This window comes from Ictidomys tridecemlineatus, chromosome 7 (assembly GCF_052094955.1).
Source record: "Ictidomys tridecemlineatus isolate mIctTri1 chromosome 7, mIctTri1.hap1, whole genome shotgun sequence".
NCBI classification, from domain to species: Eukaryota; Metazoa; Chordata; class Mammalia; order Rodentia; family Sciuridae; genus Ictidomys; species Ictidomys tridecemlineatus.
The window spans coordinates 46,874,000-46,897,902 of record NC_135483.1 but is presented as its reverse complement, the minus strand read 5'-3'; the positions used below and the strand labels follow the sequence as shown (position 1 = coordinate 46,897,902).

The following is a 23,903-nucleotide window of genomic DNA, read 5'->3' as shown; positions in this document are numbered from 1 at the left end:
TCCTATACATTTCTTAAATATATGACTATTTTTTAAAGGGAAGTTATTGTGAGTGGAGTTTTAATATTAACACCCATTGTACCCCTTTCTGATAGTTTTCAGTTTTTATATAACCTTGTGTTATAGGACATTCTGTGTATAAATCTAAAAGAAAACTTATTAAATGGGAAAATAAAATTATTCTATATATTTCCACTAGTACGAACTCTTGATTGGAATAATTTGTCTTTGGCTATTTAAATCATAGTATTGTGTTTATTTGCACCTACTTGCCAGCATATTATAATTTCTTTGTGAAAATAAAAATCATTTTTTTAAAAAAATCTCTTTCCTTATTGAGCACTCTATCAATTAAAGGTATACAATGGATGTATTTTGGATGGTTCTGTAGTTAAGTCAGACAAGTTAATACTTATACGATCAGTAATAATAAATAGAGTAATAGTCACCGTGTTGGGTGCCAGGAATTCGTTGACAATGATGGTGTTTTGCAGTTTAACATGCCCTCACTCACCAATCCTAAGAATCAGATTCTATGGTTTTCCTGTTTATGATGAGAAAATTGAGGTCAATTGATTTCTTTTAAGGTCAAGCTTCTAGTAATTGGAAGAGTTAAAATATGAACACAGATAAATTACACCCTGTGCTTTTAACACCTTTCTACGTTGCATTCCCCTTCTTCCTGTTTTCTTCTAGTGTATGGATAAAATCTGCATATACTGAGGAAATGACACTTTTATTTGGAATGAAAAAGCTTATTTGCAAGATACCTTGAGAGAGAGCAAGTCTGGGTCTTTGACATCAGTCCAGTGGTGTTGAAACTTAGAGCAACTTGGAACAGCCAAGGACGGAAATGAGTTTTGCCAAGACCCTGAGAGTAGTTCTTCAGACATAACAGTGCACATTCTTTGGTAGTGCTGTGTTGCCAGTACTTAAATACAATATTTGCCTTGAATATTCCATTATTCTTCAAATATTGAGGACTACTGTATTTCAAACGCAACCTCTGCTGAAGTACTTATTACATTGTATTTCATCAGTTTGTTTATACAACTATTCTCTCACTATAAAATGGAAATTACATAGCTGGTGTATTTCATATCCTTAAACATCCCATGTATATGACATGGAGGAGGCTTTGTCTTTCTGTTCATAGGTGATTGATGATAGAAGTGATTTTGATAAGATATTTTACTGTTTGGTATTCAGCATTTTGCCCTGAAAGTAGGTAGTCCCCTATTTAGATTAGTAGTTTTAAACATTAAAGTAAAATGTTTAAATTAATTCCTTTATATCTTGTGTAAATCAGATTTAAAATTCACTTTTTGTAAAGGGTTATGAACTTTTATAATCACATTTTGATTTTTAAAGTTTGTATTTGAAAAAGCAGATATTTCTTTTTTTTGAAACCATCGTTCCAGGTGAAACATTTATTTTTAACAAGTGCAACAGTTACATGATGAATACCATTTAGAAGGTAACATCCATTTAGAAGGGATGTTAACAGGCATGTTAAATCTGTAGACACTTTTTTCTTGAGCATTGATGAAGTTTAGAATTAAATTCAATGGTAAGTAAAAATATGGAGAAATCAGAATCTTCATACACTTTGATAGGAATTTACTCAGCAGAGACTTACTATGTTAGCAAGCAATTTCACTTCTAATATGCCTAAGGGAAATTTCATACACAAATTTATAGAAGCATGAGGCAAAACAGCCAAAATGTGTGAACAATTCAAATGTCTGTTAATGGGAGAATACATAAATAAAATATGATATGTCCGTATAATGGAATGTTATTTGTCAGGAAAAGAAGTACTGATGCATGTTACAACATGGATAAAACTGGAAAACACTATGCTAATTGAAAAAAGGCAGTCCCAAAAGACCACGTGTATGATGATTTCACTTATATGAAATGTCCAAAATAGAAAAATCTGTAGAGATAGATGATAGATTAGTGGTTGCCTAGGGCTGCAATAGGATTGGGTAGTTGGAAGGAAACAGAGGGGTTACTACTTAATGATATGAGTTTCTTTTGGGGGTAACAAAATTGTTTTAAAATTGAATGTGGTGATTTTTAAATGCAATTTGGTGAAGATGTTAAAAATCAATGAATTGTGCCATTTAAATGGATGAATATATGGTTTGTGAATTATGTCTCAATAAAACTTAAAAAGTCAAATGATTCTCAGGTATTATCAGTAGCCCTTTTGTATTATGTCTAAATTTCGCCAATAAGAAGAGTTCTAGTTGTACAACAAATACAGTTCCATTTTTAATGGTATATTAGTAGGCAATCCTACTTTTTAACTATACATATTCAATAGTGATCATCATTTTTCTGTTAGTTTCTAGTGCCAAACTAAAAAGAAAAAAGAACTGGTTTGGAACAGCAACATATACAGATGTAGTTGTAGATGGAGAAATTAAAAAAACAGCCAAATCCAGTAGTTCTTCTAATCCAAAATGGGATGAACAGCTAACTGTGTAAGTACTTTGCAAAATTTTCAAGAGAGTTGTGCTTCTATTTTATTTTCTTATAAAGGAAGTGTACTAATTCTTGCCTTTTTTATTAACTAATTTCCACATAGCCTTATTTTCTCTGAATGTCTTATAAATAAATTGGTATTCCTTAATTCTGGCATTTGTGATATAATGGTATAAATTTATAAAAAAATTTACATAAAGTATTATAACTAAATGCCATCATTTAAAAAAAAATCTTCAGAAATTTATTCCAATAGTAACAGCATTATTGTGAAATCTCAGTATACTCTCAGTGTATTGCCAGTGTTTTTATTTGCTAGCCACAAAAAATTCTTATCTAGAATGTACTTAAAATATTTTAATTCATAATTCAGACAATTTACTATTTCATACAATATTAAATAAACTAAGTTCCCAATTTAAAATATTATTGAAATAAATGGTTTAGAGGGATTACCACTTAGAATGATGATGTATACTTCTATATTTTTGTTATAATTTTACCCTTGCAGAAATGTGACCCCACAGAGTACTTTGGAATTTCGAGTTTGGAGCCATCACACCTTAAAAGCAGATGCTTTATTAGGAAGAGCAACGATAGATTTGAAACAAGCTCTGTTAAAGCACAATAGAAAATGTAAGTTTTTGTTCTACTTTTGTTTCTTCATAAGTTTCAGACACTGAACATACCTTAAAGTCCAAAAGCAAAAAACATTTCTGTATTCATAAAGAGAACTTTACTTCTTGCCTGTAATTACTTTTAAGTTTGTGGCATTATATAAAGCAGGTAATATTGACGCTAGCCTCTTGGCATCCTATAGATTTACAAAAATGACTTCAGTTATCCACAAATACCCTGTTATCAGTGGTTGTCAGCCATTTATTGTTTACTTAATATATACTTTAAATATTAAAAAAATCATCTGAGCCTATTCTGCTTTGTTTTTTGACTAATAACAACTTTATTGGAATATAATAAACTCTAACTTTAAAAATTTCTTTTTCATTTATAATCAATTCATTGCAGAAAACATGGAGAATTTAGAAAAGTCACAGAATAGTATAGTTATCTGTAATTCTTCTATCCAAGGTCAGAAAACAGCTGACCATTTTAAAGGAGACTATTGCAACTAAGGAACTTACTTTAAATTGTATTTCATTTTATTTAAATTTAAATAGCCTTATATGGCTAGTAGTTACCATGTTGGACAGTACAACCTCTACTTTTTGTTTGTTTGAATTGTAAAATTAGAATTTAGTCTTGCTTTTTTTTTAAAGAAAAAATAATTTTTATTCTCAATACTTATTTTTTAGTTGTAGTTGGTCACAATACCTTTATCTTATTTATTTTTATGTTGTGCTGAGAATCAAATCCAGGGCCTTGCATATGCTAGGCACTCGCTCTACCACTGAGCCACAACCCCAGTCCTAAAATCCCAATTTTTAAACATTACCTTTAGTTATGAGTTTAGATCACTTGAACACCATTCTAAACTATAGAAGTTATTTAGTTACCTCTGCAAAGATGTGTGGTCTTTTTAGCTTTCTTTTCCTTATGTCATCAGCATCAGATACTGATATCTAAGACTTATTTTACCCTCTTTGTTTCACTGTTTCATAAGTAGATTTAAATCGGTAATACACTTTTGTAAAAAGGAGGAGTCATTTTAAACTAAACTGAACTTTAGTTTGTACACAGGTGATAAGATATTTTAAAGGGAAAAAGAGTTGGTTTGAGCAGGAATTCAGTAGTCAGGAAAGTGAAAAATTACCAAAGATTGATCAGCATAGTTGCAACTTGGCCAAATATGTATGGCAATTAGCAATGTTAGGATTCTGTCCTCCCAGAGAGACAGAGATTTGCCTTGTCTTTTCTGATCATTACATTTTAAAAGAATTGCTTTCAGGTCCTTGAAAAACACACTCCAGTTTGTAGGAGAGAAAAGAGAGACACTTGGTTATAAAAGCCATTCCTACTTTTGCCTTTGTCCCTTGTATTACTCACTTTGAGAGACTCTTAGGAAGCACTGAAGTCTCCTTTCAACATCTAGCACTAACTTGCCAGATGTGTGTGGGCTCCTATTGAGTTCCTTGGTTGTAGAAGCTATGAACAATAAGTGGTTTTTGTTACTTTAAGCTACTAAATTTTAGGATAATTATTGCTCAACAATAAATAATTAATACATTATCCTAGCAGTTTAGAAAAACAGTTTCAGTATGAGTGTGAGCTAAATATAAAGCACCTTAAAAACAAAGATTTTTGAAAAACTTTTGTTTCTCTAGGGAAAACACATATTTTCAACAAGTTCGTGATTATAGGATAAATCATTGACTTATTTACCTAGTTCCTCAGTGTCTCAGATTATTCTTTTGCTCTTCTTAAGCTAAGGAAGAATGTCTAAGTAAGAAAAAAAACCTACTTCTGCCTTATAAGAATAAATTTCCCTTGGGGCTGGGGATGTGGCTCAAGCGGTAGCGTGCTTGCCTGGCATGTGTGCGGCCTGGTTTCGATCCTCAGCACCACATACAAACAAAGATGTTGTGTCCACCGAAAACTGAAAAATAAATATTAAAATTCATTTTCTCTCTCTCTCTCAAAAAAAAAAAGAAAAAAAAAGAATAAATTTCCCCAGGACAGGACTGTCTTAATCACTTAAATGTTTATTAAGTGCCTGCCTTCTGTCAGATGCTGAGAATACATCTCTGAATTAGATGGACAAGATCCCTTTGCTGTGTTGGAACCTTCAGTTCATTTGGGGAGGTAGATCAGAAAACAAATCAATTCTGGTGGTGGTGGTGGTAATTCCATTAAAGGAATGGTAGGGTGTTCTAGTTGTATTGGTCAGAGATCAGTCTTCCCCAGAGAACTGTGCCTGCCACAGAATAGGTACTCACATATTCAATAGATGAATATATCCAAGTTTCTGTGTTAATACTGTGATGGAATAATACTGTTATCTCTCTATAAATATATAAACATATACATGTAAGTGGGAATTATTTTTTTACCTTTATTTTATTAATTTTTATGTGGTACTAAGGATTGAACCCAGGAATTTGCACATGCTAGGCAAGTACTCTATCAATAAGCCACAACCCCAGCCCTAAGTGGGAATTATTTATGTGATAGTAGTTATATGATTCAGAGTATTTTACTTCAATCTTACATGTTCAGAATTGTGAAATATATGCTGTAAAGAACCTCCTATCACAGAAAGAACAACTAGATCCTAGACAGAACAAATCTTTGTGACATTGATGATTTGCAAAAAGACAGAGGTCCCTCCTTGAAATAAAGGGCGAGCAAAGAAAATCTTTTCCTAGTAGCTTCCATGTTGGACAGTACAATCTAAGCTTTTTTGTTTGAGTTGTAAAGTGGAATTAGAATAGTAGGCCACGCTCATAGCAGCTTTCAGAATACCAAGCTTTTGTTTAGTAGCCATATAGGGGACCTGACCCTGAACTCCTCCAATCTAGACTCTTGGGAGTACCTTAAAATTTCTGGCAGAATTACAAACAAAGCACAACTGTGTTAAAGCCCAGAGATTACCTATAAACTAAATTGGAGAACAAGCTCCTGTCAAAAATTACAGAATATAAGAACAGATATTTTCTAGAAAGATCTAGATACTAAATATTTAAGCTTTATAGGCCAACAGTTTCTGTTGTACTGATTCAACTCTTCTGCCCTTGTAGAGTGAAATTAGCCATGAAAAATATGTAAATGAATGGGTGTAGCTATATTCAGATAAAACTTTACTTATAAAAACAGGTGACTTTTTTTTTTGGTAGACTTTATTTATAAAGGTAGGCTAGATTTTGAAGTATGGACTGTAATTTGCTGACCCCCAAACTAGAGGAGATATTTTAAGGGATAATGATAGCAAATTTCTGAATAATAATGAAAAACATGATATTATCCCAAATAAAATAGCAAAGAGAAAGTCATGTTTGGACATACTATAGTGAAATTCAAGACACCAAAGACAGGTTTTAAAAGGATCCATGGAGATAAAACAAGTTATTTGCAAAGATTTATAATTTAGAATTGTAGAATTAACAGCAGATAGGGAAAGATAGTGAAATAGTATCTTTCTTCAGAGATTTGGAAGATCATTATCAATATAAAGTTTGCAAACCAATGTGATTCTGCAATCTATATACAGGGTAAAAATGGGAGTTCATAACCCACTTGAATCAAATGTGTAAAATATGATATATCAAGAGCTTTGTAATGTTTTGAACAACTTATAATTTAAAAAAAAAAGAAAGTAGTTCTACTTTAATCGAGATGAATAAGAAAACAACAGAATTGGACTGGATAGGTAACAGATGATGTCACTTTTAATGAAGGAAAGTGACATCATAGCATGCCTCACAAATGAATCTTGCTCTGTGATTCAGAAAAAGAAATGTGTTTGGTTTGGGTTATCACAAATCCTTCAATGTCCATACCTGCTCAGGACAGATACCCCTGAAAAAAAAAAAAAAGTTTGCATATCCAACAAATCTGTCTTTCTAGGATGAGAATGCACACAATTAATAGACAAATGAATCAGAATTTACACAGAGATCTATATTAAAAAATTTCAAAATGCTGGGTTTTTTTAGTAATATGTTCAAATAGCTAAATATTTTATGAAAGAGAGCCCAGTCTCTTTCTGGGCACTTTAAATGGAGGAAGATAACATCAATGAAATAGAATGTTGGTCAATATAGTTTTCTTCAGAGAGATTATTAGATAAAATTCAAGTTCATTCTTTTGTAGGTTTTTTTTTTTTGTGTGTGTGTGTGTGTGTGTGTTTTTTTGTATTTCCCCTAGTTTCATTAATTGCTTTTGATTTAGAATGGAGATAAGGCTAATTGTACTACAAATAGTTGGATAGGTATTCTATAAGGTCTTCCTTAATTACATGGTTCTTCAATTGTTTTGAAAAGAATTCCTGTCCAGTATTAGTTGTAAATTTTTGTCTTTTCTGTACATGGATAGGTACTCAAGATGTTTGTTGTGGATGTTTTGTAAATGGGGGGAGGGACTCAAATTTGTTAAATATAAGCAGTATCAAAGTTATGAACTTTAAGATGTGAAAAGTTCCATGAATTCAGTAGCTTCAGAAAGCCACTAAAGAGGGCTGGAGTTGTGGCTCAGTGGTAGAGCGCTAGCCTCGCATGTGTGAGGCACTGGGTTCTATTCCCAACACAATAAAAAAATGAATGAATAAATGGGTTCTATTCCCAGCACAATGAATGAATGAATGAATGAATGAATAACCATTGACAACTAAAATATTAAGAAGAAGAAAGAAAGTCACTAAAGATCAGACTGAAGTAACTGACCCCATTTTGGATACTAAAGTGATCATTGATGAATTTTTAATTTTAAATTTTTAAAAATTCTGAGTTGAGAGTTTTTAGTTGTATATATTTGTGTGATACAAGGTATGATGATTTGTAAATAAAATGTGTAATAATTAAGCTAATAAACATACCTGTCACTTCACCTCAAATACCACTTTTTGTAGTGAGAAAATTTGAAAGTTAGCCTTTTAGTGATTTTGAAATGTGTAATGTTATTATTTATGATATTCACCACACTGTACAGTGTATTTCAAAAGAAAAAAATCTTATTTCTTCTAATTGAAACTTTCTACCCTTGCACTGTCATCTTCCCATGTCTTCTGCCCCATACTAATAACTTTTAATACGTTGTATGATAGAAGTTGGTATGAAATCACTTGAATTTCATTCAGTTACAGCTAGGTCCTCCAATAATGGGAGTGAAGTGTCTGACTAATGTAAAAAGAAATAACAAACTATTGTCACAGTACTTAGCATTTAGTGAGCACTAACTGTGTTAGGTGTGGTGCTAGTGCTTTCTATGTGGCTTTACATTAGGTCTTTATGACTGTTCCTAGAGTTTGAAGCTCTTATTATTTCCATTTTGTGACAGGGAAACAGGCTTTAAGAAGTTAGAATAACTTTACTCAGAGTCCCCCTAGTTGGTTGCAGAGTTGGAATTTGTAACAGCATCACCTAATTCATGTTCTCTGAAGTTCGTCCTGTACATGGAAGTAATGAAAGATGATGTTGAAAGTATGGGGTTGGGGGAGAAGAGTTACTTAACAAGGTATGAAAGAGAATGATCTTGGTGTAGTATAGAAGGAACTACAGATAAAAAAAGCACAAAAATTACTTCCAAATGTAACTGTCAGGTACTGAACTTAAGAGTAATTCTTGAAATGTAATTTTGATTTCTAAAACATTTTTGTATGTGACAAAAGCTTTTAAATTACGATATTTTTTTCTAGTGGAAAAAGTGAAAGAACAATTAAAACTTTCTTTGGAAAACAAGAATGGCATAGTGCAAACTGGTGAATTGATAGTTGTGCTTGATGGATTGGTGATTGAGCAAGAAAATCTAACAAACTGCAACTCATCTCCAACTAGTAAGCTGACTATGTGTTTTTAAAATTTAAAGGAAAAAATTGCCAAGGAGTATATAAAAACCTAGAGTGTTTGTTTCTTCTTATTCAGTAGAAATACAGCAAAACGGTGATGCCTTACATGAAAATGGAGAACCTTCTGCAAGGACAACTACCAGGTAGAATATTTTATTTTAGTGTTTGAGATGATATGATAAAACATTTCCCATGTATGACGTTCTAAATTTTAAACTTAGTTTAGAATTTGCCACATAATTTAATAGCTTATATGTGAACTTGTTATTTGTTGAATGCTTATGAGCATAGCTTTATAAAATAATGTTTTATTGAGATACAATACACGTACTACAGAAGTCACTCTTACAAAGTACATGTTTCAGTGGAATTTAGTATTTTCACAGATGGCCAACTATGATCACTGATTTCAGAACATTCTTATCACCACCCCAAGAAGAAACTATAGCCATGAGTAGTTACTCACTCCCAATTCCTCCTTCCTCCCAGCCTCTGTTATCCAGGAATCTACATTCTCTCTCTTTTCTATTCTAGCCATTTCACATTAAACGTTCATATAACGTGAACTTTTTTGACCAGCTCCTTTGACAAAGCATAATGTTTCAGGGTTCATCGTTTATGTTGTATCTTGTTAATGCTTCATTCTTCTATTGAAATGTCCTTAAATCTATATTTAGGCCTTTTTATTGGTAAATAGAGTCAGATATTGTGGGAAAATCATATGTTTTATTGGAATTGTCATTCTCCTGTATATTATGGTCTTCCTACAAAAATCATCCTGCCATTTCAAAAGCTTCCTGGCATTCACATTTCATGACAGTTGAGATTCTTTGGTTGAAGTATCTAAAGTGCAATGCAAGTGAATAATAGATGTATATTGTGAAATTAAAACCTGAAAATATAGAAATATATTACTATAAAATTGATTAGGTACATTTGAAAAGGTTTGTTGGTAAATGCGAAAGTTTTTACAAAGTTATTAATAGCACTGTTCCTAAATTGCCATTAAATGATTCTCATAAAAACACTTTGAACAGGTAAGTACACCTTCTAGAATGTATATTTGTCTTAAATATATTTGGTATCCACATTATAATTTACAGTGAGAAAATTAATGACTAAAAGTGGACAACATAGGTTGATTAAAATTATTAGCGTGTGAAATATGTCTTTTTTATTCTTTAAAGTATAATTTTAGATAGTGGAACTTGAATGACTACCAATCTAAAACTTAATATTGTTTATTCATAGTAACGCATTTAAATTAAGGATAGTTTCTACAGTACTAGGAGGATTTCAGATGGATTCTCTCATCTCACTCCTGAATCACTCACTGATTCTCACTAGGTAGCTGTGGAGGGGTACACAAATTAGATTCATTTGGAAGCTTTTCTCAGTACCTATTAAAACTTCCTAAATATATCTCATAGGTGACAAGGGAGAGGAGGATTTAAGAGATGCTTATTGAGTGCCTGTTCAGTACCAGACACTAGTCCAAACACTAAGAGTACCAGATCAGTTCCCAAGAAATTTACATTATGGTGGGATAGATGTTGGTATTAGACTACAGAATAAATAAATAAGCTAACCGAATATAGCGATAAGAACTGTGAAATAATTGAGGTAGGATGGAGGTTACATGAATGGAGAAGAACCTATTTTAAAGAGAGAGATCAGGGAATCGTCTCCAAGAAAGTCCCATTTGTGCCAAAATTAAATTAAAAAGCTAAGAAAACTTTCCATACAGAACTCTGAGGGGCAGAACAAGTTCAAAGGCTTCGAGTTTATTTGCAGCTAACTTCTTTTCTACAGATTCTTTTAATTCTAGAGTATAATTAACCTTTTCCAAAAATCTTATTATAATTCTAGTCTGGTATATAATAATTTAAAATGCACATTTGAACACTTTTCATACTTAATAAAATTGTTATACTATATTTTTTGCAAGGTGAGCAAGAAACTTGGAGAAAAATAAGTCAGGGACATAGATGGGGTGGGAAATGTGGCTGATTTTCAAAAGCTTTTTTGACTAAGGTAAGAAGCCTAGATTTTATTCCAGATTTTAAATCCCTAGATTTAAGCAGGGAAGGGACAAGATCTGATTTGTATTTTAAAACAATACTTAGGCTGCTTGGTGGATGTAGGGTGTCCTATATATTTGGAAAAGCTTTCCTGGCCACTTCTAAAATATTACCAACTCCTCCCTATTGGCAACAGGATTTAAAATATTTGATTTTGTAGTTCTAGTTTTTATTTATTTGTTTATTTGCAATTAATTTATATATCATAAATTTTTATAATTCTGGCGTATAATAGTTAACTTTCTGTGATCATCGTACACTCAAAATTTTATTGTTTACTACAAAATACTTTGTAATGAATATTAACAGACATTTCAGCTTTTTTATTATTCAATAAAATTATAAGCTTAAAATTGGTTTTTATAAATTTTATGAGTTTTTTGAAACTACAGAGAATTAAAAATAGGTTAATATTCTTATACTGAAATATTAAAATGTACAACTGGATCATTATTTGAACTGATTTATTTGAACTTAGTATATTTTTATATCAGTATATTTTTGCTTGCTAGTATTGTAATACTGAAACTTCAATAATAATAATAGGCCATATCTTTGTTCATCACACTTAATACCTATCACTTTACTTGAATGTTAAGAACTCAGCAAATGTTTTTCATGAACATTCTAATGAAAAGTTGTTTAATTATACTTATTGAAGTAAGACTTTTTCTTTTTAAAGGTTGGCTGTTGAGAGTAGCAATGGAGTAGATAATCACATACCTACCAATACTGTTGTCCAGAACTCATGCTGTTCGTATGTAGTTAATGGAGACAACACACCTTCATCTCCATCTCAGGTTGCTGCCAGACCCAAAAATACACCAGCCCCCAAAGCACTCACATCTGAGCCTACTAATGACACTGGTAAGTGTTGCTATTTATGACATATTGTTTGAATGTAAACTAAATTAAGTTTATTTGTCTTTGCCTATGTTTCCCTTATTCTACAGTCTTTCTTAATCTTCTATTCTGATAGTAATTTTTAAATTGTAATTCCTGAATTTTTTCTGAATTTAAATTTTTCTAGATTATTTAGGATGATATTCCAAAAATATATTAGAGATAACTACACATTTTTCTGAGTGGTTTTATGATAGCTAGATTCTTGGGCTGTATGTCACAAAATACTGTTTAATTCATGGTATAAAATATATTTCTGAAAGAACTTTAGTGAAGCATTGATTTAATAATGAATGATTTTTTAAATTGTCTTTTAATGTGCAAGTGCTTCTTTTTAGCCTTAGTACTTAACAATGCGGAAAAAAAAAGTACTGTGGGTTGATAGAGCTATCAGAAAGTTTTATATTTAGTAAGAATTACTCTATTATAGAAGGAATACTTTAAGAATGTTTTCTTTCTAATCTTTTTTTTTGATCTGTCTGAATCTGCAACATAATATGAAACATATAACATGGTCTCTCATTCTAAGAAAGCAAATATAGTGGTGAATTTCATAGAACTCTGCTTGATGTTCTCTATCTTCAGTGTAGAATAATGATATATCTTCATAGTACAAGTCAATTAAAAGTCATCCTTTTAGTAGCCATAACAGCACATTCTAAATACTTGGCTTGCTTATGAGTATTTGCTTAATCTTGAAATTAAAAATTGCAATTTAAAAAATATAGTCTGAGTAAATAGCTATACAAAGACCACTCACTTTTTTTTTTTTTATTTCACATAGTAAAAAGATTTATCAGAGTATCAAAAGTTCTTCACAATAAGGCATGAAGCCAATGATTTTAGTCAGGAAAGCTTTTTAAGTTATCAAATAGTTACCCATACTTAAAAAAAATGAATTGATTTATTATATGGGGCTATCTTTGGATTTAGAATGGTTGAGCCAGTTCCATTCTTTTTGGCAGTAATTAGATAGCAGGGCCAATTATTAAGTCCACTCTGAATTAACAAAAGGAATAAGATGGAAATGTTGACTGCTCATTTCAGAAAGGATTATATCACCTTTCTATATCCTTCTTGTCATCTTCATTTAAAAGAATGGATTTGAGGGTATAGCCCTTACTACTAAAACGGTTAGCTATTTGATTAAATTGGTGAAAGTATCCACCACAATTAGTTAGTTTCATGTTTTAGCACTTGGGCATAGTCAGGTGTTGATGTAAAAGGGGAAAGGAATTAACCAAGGCTCTTCTCATTGTAGGAATCTCTTATTTAAACTCCCTAGCATGTCAAATACTTCTATGGCCTCTTTCGATGGGGAATAAATTCACTTTTCACATTCTTCTCTTATCCTTGCATGGGATTTCAAGGTAAAAATAAAATATACATATGAGGAACAAGAAATGAAAGCTCTGTCATAACTAATTCCTGTGGCATTCCTAATAATTATAAGGTAATCTAGGGCATCTGAATAAAAGTAAGAATGATAGCTAACATTTGTGCTGTGCATGTTTTATATATTGCATATCCATGAAATGAATTAATGCTCACAATAACTCTTTGAAATAGATACCAGTATTTTCCTTTTTTTCCTCTGATGAAGAAACTAAAGCACAGAGAGATTACAGCTAGGAAGTAGAAGAGCTATGAGTGACATATAGCTTTGTGGCCCTCAACTGTACACTGCTTTCTTGTTCACTTTGATGTATATGGTTTTTATAGTGTCTCAAAGGGGTAGTATTCATCTTTTATACTATGGTAGGCTTCAAATAGTATTCCTCCAACCTCTTCATCTCCTCTGATTATTGTTGGTGTTATGTGACAAAACAATCCAACTACCACCATTCCGTAGGTTGGTCTACAAAGGCTTCCAGAACCTACTTTGATAGCAACCACATAACTGATGCCTTTTGTATGATTCTCATCCCTTACAAGGAGGATGAATTCAGGTATCTTTTCAAGGAATGGGTTATCCCTGCCTTTTTTAAGATGTTGGTACAAAATGGTATTTATTTTTTAAAGTAAGGATTTTAAGGTCAGTTTTTGTTGTTGGAGTCGTGGGGGTAAGGGTGTGTGTGTGTGCATATTCTATTATAACATCTTTAATTTCCTATCTGGTGCTATAGTTTATAAGTTATTTGCCCCTCAAAGATTCATGTGTTGGAAGGTTGACCCTCAGTGTGGTAATGTGAAAGTTGGACCTTTAAGAGGTGGGACCTAGTGGGCGGGGCTTAGCTCATTGGAAGTGTGCCCTCATAGAGAATCAAAGTAGTCTTGTAGGACTCTTAAGTTAGTTCCGAAAATGAAGTGGTCATAAGTGGGAGCCTGACCAGCTAGTTACTTTCTGACTTCCTGCCTGGAAATATGATTTCTTCTCATACATGCTCTCCCATTTGCCCATGAGGTCTTTAACCTGTAAGGGTCCGGCGAAACGTCGGAGAAAGAGACCACAAGAGACTGTCTTATGCAACAACAGAAGGGTGGGTTTATTTGGAGACTAGCATGCTAGGGCCCAGAGCTCTCTATAGCAAAGAGAGATAGAGCCCTGAGAACCGCTTGAGCAGAGCTTATATACTTTTCTTGGAGAGGGCAGGGAGGGAAGTTTATTGATGGGTCAGGTCGAGTGAGCAGTTTGCCTGCAACCCAGTGAGGGAGTGCATCCTGCAGTTTGGCAGTTGGGGACAGCATATTCTGGGAACAAGTATAGATTAGCAAACAGTTCACAGTTGGGGACAACACATCCTGGGAACAAGATTTCAACAGTGTTTTGTTAAGCATATAGAAAAACAGAGTGACAAGTACCTATTTTATTAACCTTTCAAACCAAGTTGAACCGAGGTTGATGCCATGCACTTGAGCCTCCCAAACTGTGAGCTAACCATACCTCTTTCCTTTATAAAGTTACTCAGCCTTGGGTATTTCTTATTAGTGAAGATAGACTAATACAACTGTTAATTCCAAAATACTGAAATCACTAAAGTTGTTCTTTTTTGAGGGAGGGGGGAAACTCATTTGATGGCAAAATGACTAGAACTTACAAGAGGTTATTTGTAGTTTTTACTTGACATGCTTATTATGTGTATCTCTACATTTTATTGAGGAGTGTTTAATAACAATGTGTGGCCTCCAGCCTGCTCTGATATTAGTGTAATATGTAATGTATGTGTTATATAACATCTAAAGTAATGAATTCTGGAACACACCTGACTACAAGGTTTTCAGATAAGGTATGGTGGGCCCGGAGTTTAAGACATACATAAACTAAGGAGTTTAAGACATACAGTATTTTTTCACAGCATTGTAAGTCAGGGTTTTCCCCTTCCTTTCCTTTCAAGTCTTGAGTAAGAGGATCCATTTGACAGGTTGTGTGTACTAGTAGTTATGTTAGGCTGCAATGGGAAGCAGTTGTGATGTAGTAAAAAGAGATTAAATTTGGCCTCAGCCAGGACTGAGCTCAGTCACCTAACATGTTAACTGTGATGTTGGAGAAATCTTCAAAATTTAGCTCCTTCATTTATAAAGAGGTTATTACTCTTATTCAAATACCTTCTAGGACTGTATTGAAGATTGAATGAAATAGTAAGGAAAAACCATCTACTGTAGTCCTTGAACAATGGTAGGTATATATTTTACAATTTGTTCTCATACCCCTAACTTTTAGTGTGAATTGAATTTTTCTACATATTATTATTTTATTAATAGATCAGAACTCAGTATGGTAAGTTTCAGACAGAACCTATTTTATAAAATTTACTGGACTTTTTTTTTTTTGGCTTCTTGTTTTTTATTCTGAAGAATTTTTTAAATACATTGAGAGTTGTAATCTTTTCAAACTCCTTGGATAACTACATTACAAAATCAAATTCAAGAATTTGACATACATAACCATCCACAGAGCTTGTTCACATTTTCTGGTTCTACCTGTACTACCTGTGTGTATGTGTGTGTTTGTCTGTAGTTCTGCACAATTTAACTTCCATTTTAACCTTCCCCCCCTCTTTTTTGGTGTTAACTGAGAGTTGAAAACTGGGCCTCTAGCATACTAGGCAAGCATTTTACCACAGAGCTACATCCCCAGTCCCACACTATTACCATGAGACTCCCTTGTGTTCCGTTCACTTTATAACCATAGCCTCTCTCTCAAGTGTGAATAAACTTTTAAAGAAACTTGCAATGTATGTGCAAATATCTGTTTTTCATGTCATAGTTATAAATGGGAGTAAAAATGCTATAATAGTCTATATTGTATGGCTTTGATAAAATAACTCAGTCTGGATAACTTATAAAGAAAAAAAGTTTATTTGGTTCACAGTTTTGGAGGCTGAAAGTTCAAGATTGAGTAGCCCCATTTGTTCTTTTGTGTGTGTTGGGAGAAGAAGGGGGCAACACTGGGGATTGAACCCAGGGCTAGGCAAGTGCTCTGCTGCTGAGTTATATCTCCAGCGCAAGTAGCCCTGTTTATTTGGCCTCTAGTCCCTGACTAGAGGCCAGAATGGATGACATTGTGGTAGAAGTGCATACAAAGGGGAGAGATCACTAGGCTAAATAGGAAGCCAGAGATCACCAGGCTAAACTAAGAGGTCAGGCTTGCTCTTTTATACTGACTCACTTTCTCAGGAACTCAACTGGGGTCTCAAAAGACCCACCTTTAACCCCTTCAAAGTAGCATCCCCAGTGACCCAATCTCCTGTCTCTAGATGCCACCTCTAGAGGGTTCTTCATCCTCTGAGCTACACTGAGTACCAAGCTTCTAAACATATTAGCCTTTGGGAGCCAGCACATTCAGACACTCCAGTGTTTATGGTATTCAGACACCTCCAGTGTTTCTACCTTTGTCTTTTTTACCTAAAAGACCTGTTAGAATGAGGATAGCTGCTTATCCATGAAATGGATATATCATACATCTAAAACTTCTCAAAGATTAAACATGAAATTAAGGAGGTGTGTCTTGTGACTTCAGAAATCATAATGACTGAAAGTGAGATTTGGGATATGTTCATTAAGAAACCATGTCAGTTTGGGTGTGTGGTATACCTGTAGTCCCAGTTACTTGGAATACTGAGGCTTGAGCCCAGGAGTTTGGAGCCAGCTTGGGCAACATAGAAAGACACCTTTTCTTAAAAGAAAAATTGGTAAATGTGTTCTTATATCTCATGAAGAAGGTGTGAGATGTTTTGTAAATGTACTATCACACCTATCACATAATATTTTAATTATTTGCTTGCATATAATTCACCATATTTCCTTCAGGGAGCCTATGATCCTGGCCTTTTTCCGTTCATTTCTCTTTGCCTTTCCTTTGTGAGTTTATCTATTCATTCCTTGTTATATCCACTTGTCAACAGATGTTTATTTTGTATAAACATCACAAGGTTGGACACTGCCAGGTATCTGGGTGTATATTTGTCAGAGTTTGTCGACCTCAGCACTATTAACGTTTCAAGTTAGCCAATGCTTTGTCACTGGGGGTTGTCCTGTACATTGTAGGGTGTTTAGGAGTATTTAAACTGATCAGTAGGTGCCAGTAATATCACCCTCCCCTCTAGTTATGACAAATATATCTCCAGGCATTACCAAGTGTCTCCTGGGGGGCAGTGCAGGGAAACCCCTCCCCCCCATACACATACAACAGTTGAGAACCACTGATATATATGAATAGTAATCCCTCCATTCAAAGGTATTATTGTGTTATTTTTAACCAGTTGGTAGTATTGGCTAACAAGTGTTTGTTGAGTTATTGAAATAAATGGTCTCTAGCTAGTTTTTTAAAATTTATATACTTTATATTTCAGTATAGTTTTAGATTTAGAGAAAAAATGAGCAGAGAATACAGAAGTCCCATATTCCCCCTGAATCTAATTCAGAATAATCCCTGTTGTTAGCATTATATATTACTGTGGTATACTTGTTACAACTAATGGATCATATTAATGAATTATTAATAAATTGTCACTAACTGAAGTTCTTAGTTTATATTAAGTTTCACTCTGTGTGTAACAGTTTCATGGGCATTTTTACAAATGCATATTATCATATATGCACCATCATTACAGTATCATGCATAGTAGTTTTCATTACTCCAAAATTCTTGTTCATCATCAGTCTATCTTTCCCCCAAACCTTAGAAACCACTGATCTTTCTACTATCTGCAAAGAACTGCCATTTCCAGAATGTCATATAGTTGGAATCATTTCATTTGTGGCCTTTACAGATTGACTCCTTTCACTTAGCCATGTGCATTTAAAGTTTCTTGGTGTGTTTTGAGGGTTGCTATTTCTTTTTATCACTGAATAATAGTTGACTATATGGGTGTACCATAATTTGTTTATCCATTCACCTGTTGAACGAATTTGATTGTGATAAGTTTTGGACAGTTATGAATTAAAATTACTGTACACATTTGGGCACAGGCTTTCAACTCAATTGGGGTGAGGTGTGAGAGAGGGGGATTATATGATAAGATTATGGTTAGTTTTTATAAAAAACTGCAAAGTGTCTTCTAAGGTGGCTGTATTGTTTTGCATTCCCACCAGCAAGGAATGAGAATTCCTGTTGCTCTGTATCCGTACCAGCATTTATATTTTAAGGAGAATTATTATTTTTATTATCTAAAAATATTGAATCTAGAGCTTTTGAAAATCTTTATTCATTCTATTTTAGAAAATACCTCCCTGCCATTTCTCTGGGTTTTGAACTTAGGGACACTTTTCTACTGAGCAATATCCCCAGTCCTTTTATTTTTTATTTTGAGGCCTTGCTAAGGCACTGACAATGGCCTTGAACTTGTAATCCTCATACCTTAGCCTCACAAGTCTCTGGGATTACAAGTGTGCAACATTATGCCCAGTTTAAAAAACAAAACAAAAACAAACAAACAAAAAACCTCTTAGAACTGCTTTTTAGTTTTCTTTAAAGTTGGTTTTCTTGTGTGTTCTACAAATAATCTTTACAAATGTGATTTTACTATTTTCTTTCCAGTATCAGAACTTTTTCTAATCCTAATGTGTTGTCAAATATAATCAACAATAACGAGTTGAGTCGTGATTGTGATCTTATTATTTTGTTTTGATTTTAGTTTTTTAAAAATTTTAATAGAAGTTCTTCTAATGTTTTACCTTTGATACATATATGCTTACTATTGGTTTATGATAGTTAATCTAGATTGTTATACATGATTTTTCCTTGATTGCTCAAGTATATCCTCAATATTTTATTTAATGCTTTTGGGTTTGTTTGAAAAATAATCGCATGGCCTTTATCTTACAGTCTGTTAACACATAGATTTCTTAACATAATTCCCTAATATTGAACATTGTCGAATTTATTTATATATGATGTTGCTCTGTAGTCTTCTTGGCTGCTGCTGTTCAGTTAAGGTTTTGAAAGAATTATATTACCTTTATAGAATGTTGGAAAGCTCCCCTTTTCTTCTTCTTTTTCTCTCCTCTTTTAACATTTTAAATAACATGGAAATCATCTATTCATTAAAGGCTTATACAATTTTCTCAAAAACTTCTCTGAGCCTAGTGCCATTAAGGTAAATGGTGTTAGTTCTTTTGTCACCTTTTCCATTTCTACCTTGATTGGTCTTCTTAAATTTTTCTTTTTTTAAAAAAACTTGGCAAGCTATATTTCATGATTTCTCCAACTTTGCTGATTCAGAAAGTCATCCGATGCATTTGTTTAAAATATAGACTCCCAGGACCTTTTCTACAGCTTTCCCCTAGAGTTTTTTTTAAGTCTAGGGTGGGAACTGAGATACAATTTTTTCAGTAAGATCCCAGTTGATTCCTATTAGGTGGTTTAGGAAGTTCTGGTCTGTTTTGTCAGTTTTTGATTCATTTCTTTTGACCAGTTTGTTTCTCCCCTGGCTCTGTAATTGAATTGTAAGATTATTTATTACCATTCTTTCTTATATTCTTGGGTACTTCTTTGACCATGTCCAATAACATTTGACATAGATGTTTGTCATTAATTCCTCTAAAGTTTGTGATTTCATTTTCATATTCTTTTAACTTAATAATTATTTTTTAATCCTCTAAGCAAATTGAAGTAAACTATGTATAGTTATACATATTATACAAATATTTGTGATTGCTTTTTTAACTCAAATTTAGATCAAGTATATTGATTTAGGTTATTAGATCTTTCATATTATTAATGTTTCTTCTAATGCACTGTTTGTTATCTGCATAGTTTTGAGACAGGTATGTTTAGTTTTGCCTTTGTGATTTGTCTTTAATTTATTAATTCAGTAAATATTTATTGCTTACATATGTCAGGCATTTTTTTTAGCTATTGGGAATACAAAATGAACAAGTATGACAAAGCCTTTTCACTCCAAACTTAATGAGAAATAATAAAAACAAATAATTTCAAAACATGAGAAAAAAGAATCATATGCAGTCTGGAGTGAGTGGGCATGTGCATCATTAATTAAGGTGTTCAAGGACTGCCTTGCTAAAGGTTAAGTGAGCATGGACTTTGAACCATGAGAAGAAACCTGTTATAAAGTATTCATAAGAAGTCAGGCATAGCTGTGGACTAGCTTTTGGTAAAAACTTTGCAGTATTTTCATATTTATTCTGCTTGCAATGGGAATCTTTTTTGGTACTGGAGATTGAACCAGGGGCACTTAACCACTGAGCCACATCCTTAGCCCTTATTTATTTTTTGTTTTGAGAAAGGGACTTGCTAAGTTGCTTAGGGCCTTGCATATTTGCTGAGTCTAGCCTTGAACTTGAGATCACCCTACATCAGCCTCCGTAGTTGTTGGGATTACAGGCTTGGGCCACCGTGCCTGGCTACAGTTGGAATCTGATGGCATGTTTGTTCAGGCAAACAAGGAGATCTGTTAAATGTTTTAAAAAGATTACTTCTGTTGGAAGAATGGACTGTAGTTGGAAAAGACAAGAGGTAGGCAAATAATTAGGAGGCTTTTATAATAGTGTAAGCAAGAAATTGTGATCTCGAGTGTATTGGTAAAGACGAAGAAGAATTGAGAGCACTTGTTCAATTACATATGGGAGAGAAGTTTTGCCTTGAGTGACTGGTAAAGTTTCCATTTAATTTTCTTCCTCTGTTTCTAACAATTTTTGTTTCATGTGCTATGTTGAAGTATGCACCAAGGTTTCTTCTTGGACAGAATTACATCTTTCCTTAAATATTCCTGTTTCCATTTAATGTTATTTTGCTTCAGAAAGATCACTGATAATCCTTTTTTTTTAATTTTGTGGAAAATCGAAGGAAATATTGTTTTTAAGTAAACATCATAAAGCAGACCTGGGAACTAAGTCTTTCTCTGAATAGTGTCTTTGTGTTTTTCCATGATACCTTAACAGTGTTGGGTATGGAGTAGCTCTGTAGATATTTTCTCTCTCATATTTCACTGTTGTCTTCACTCCATTTCCCTAAGCCATTCTCTCCTCCATATTTGGTACAGCACTTGATTTATTCTGTTGTTTCACATTTGATTCCTTGAGTAATGTACTCTTCTTTTTTTCCACTATTAAGTCTTATTTTTTCTTTTAAAAACTACCTGAAGATTTATTTCACTTGCCTAATTACATCTTCCTATATCAATTCCATTAGAACTTTGAGGTGGACCACTCTGACAGGTTTTGTTCAGTAATCTATTTTCCTTGCAATTTTAATTGACTCACCTTTATATGATACATAGTTGAAAATGGATCATTAAACTTAAAATGAAACTTATGGAAATTACATCACCATTACTCACCAGTATACCAGTCTCAGTACAGGGTTATTTCTTCAGAAAGCAAATGGGTTCATGGATCTTTTTACAGTTTCCTATTGTACTATTTTAAGAATTAATACCATTATATATTCCCTATAGGCAAAAAGTGGTTTTTATGATAGCTACCATTTGTATACAAGAAAAGAGGTTGAAAGGGATCATTTTGAAGTTTTTATATAGCCCTTTTAGACTTTGTCTTTTAGAATAGATAATTTGGAGGGAATATTTATTATCCTAATGTTGGTTTCTCTTTCCTGAAGTTGATTATGTATACTTTTTAATTTGATTATTTATTATTTTTTTCTAAAATGAGAGCTTTGGAAAGTATAATCCTCTTTATTTTCATCAGTACCTGCTGTATTGCTTATTGCTCAGTCTGAATTATGTTCTGATACAGTGTAATTGATTGATTACGTAATTAGGTGCTTTGTCTTTACTTCCTAGATCATCTTATTAATTTTCCCTTCTCAGTTAATCGAGAATCATCCTCACCTGCACCAACTGATAATGCTTCTGCCATGGGTACTCAATTAGCATCTGAAGAAACCACCTTGACTTCAAATTACACTAGCAGTACCATTGAAGATCCTCCTGATCAAGAGATACAAGAGAGTATGGTTTCCTCAGAACACAGTGAATGTGTTCCTTCTGTCAGTACAGAATTGGGATCTGAAGCTAGGAGCATTTTAGACCCTGACTCCTCTAATTCTGGAAATAGTTCTGCTTTTGACAAATTAAGGCAGCCAGATGGGTGTGTGGAATCTGTACGGCAGCAGTCTGGAAATGCCAACACAGAATCTTTGCCATCAGGGTATGTTAAATTTTTTTTTTTTTTAGTTTGACTTCCATTTAAGTACTAACTTTTTGGTGATATGTGACTACTGAATATGTATATTAAATGTTTCTGTTGTTCAGTAATTTGAAATCCTAAGTTGGAATCTGATTTTTACTATTTATTTATGCCAAGCACAAGTACTTTCTGGAACTAAGAACAATTGCTCATCTAGTTAAAGTATACATGATATGAAGGGAAAAATAGAAAACTGATGTTAATTTGATTTGATTTTGACTTTTTCATGAAAGTGACCATAACACTGTAATAACCTCAGTGTTCTACTCTCCAGATGTCACACTTGAGAACAACTAGTCTTTTTTTTTTCTTTTTTCCCTTAATATTGAGTGCTGGTGACAGTTACAGTTATGTAATCCCAACAACTGGCTCTATTACAAACTGATTTTTATTGAAGCTTAGTAATTCATAATCTCCTTTAAGTTTCCCTCTATAATTATTCAGTTCCCCATAATTTTCTTTAAGAGTATTCTGTATGTGTGTTCCATTTGGTGATCTCTTCTATATCAGTAGGTTGTTTTTTCTTCTTATTTGGTACTGATGATTGATTCCAAAGGTGCTCTACCACTGAGTTATACCCCTCCATCCCTTTTTAATTTTTATTTTGAGACCATGGTCTTGCTAAGTTTCTTAGAGCCTTGTTAACTTGTTGAGACTGGCCTTGAACTTGTATTCTTTCTGCCTAAAGCCTCCCAAGTCACTAGGATTACAGGCATGTGCCACAGTGCCTGGCTACTTAGGTGTTTTTTTTAATTTTTTCAGTCTTGGCTCTGATGACATTAATATTAATCATTCATTATTTTTATATTCAAAAAGGTTATTTACAGGTCCAGATTTGAAAATGTGTACATATAATGTAGTTTGTGCTGTAACAAAAGTATAGACAGTGTTTTCAAAACATCTTATAGTGGACAGAATGTCAACTCATAGCTGTTTAAACTACCCTTCTAGAGGTCTCTAAGTACTTTAATGACCTCATTTTCTTATGTAATTATGCTCAGACTCCTTTCCTACTTTGGAACCATTTTTTCTTAGTGCTCTTTACTGGCATGTGTGATTTTTGCTCACTGTATGCGGTTTAAGCCTTTGTTGTTATTGTATGTGTGTGTGCATGCACATGCATGTAGAACTAGTACTCTCGTAGCACTTTATTCATAATGTCTAACTAGACCTTTCTCTGAGCTGATTTTCAGCTGCTTTCTGGAGATTCCTTCTTGTGTTTCTTGTAAGCACTTCTGACTATACATTATCTTCCATTTTTTTTCCCTCAAAAATCTCTTTTCTTATGTTTGTATCTTCTGTAGCTTTTTATCCTTATTTCTTGTGTGTATTGTGATATAAATATAGAAGAAGTTCTTACT

General features: G+C 33.1%; 1 protein-coding gene across 7 annotated transcripts in view; it reads left to right on the top strand.

Annotated features, from left to right (window-relative positions):
• Positions 1-23,903, top strand: part of Wwp1 (WW domain containing E3 ubiquitin protein ligase 1) — a 105,298-nt gene that overhangs the window by 38,301 nt on the left and 43,094 nt on the right. For 4 of the 7 annotated variants that reach the window (XM_078016944.1, XM_078016942.1, XM_078016948.1 and 1 more), the window contains 6 exons: positions 2,354-2,492; positions 3,005-3,129; positions 8,801-8,938; positions 9,027-9,093; positions 11,714-11,898; positions 22,137-22,503. In XM_078016944.1, the coding sequence (XP_077873070.1) occupies positions 2,354-2,492; positions 3,005-3,129; positions 8,801-8,938; positions 9,027-9,093; positions 11,714-11,898; positions 22,137-22,503 (1,021 nt within the window). The remainder of the gene's footprint in view (positions 1-2,353; positions 2,493-3,004; positions 3,130-8,800; positions 8,939-9,026; positions 9,094-11,713; positions 11,899-22,136; positions 22,504-23,903) is intronic. The other 3 variants (XM_078016946.1, XM_078016945.1, XM_078016943.1) reach the window with 2 other exon arrangements.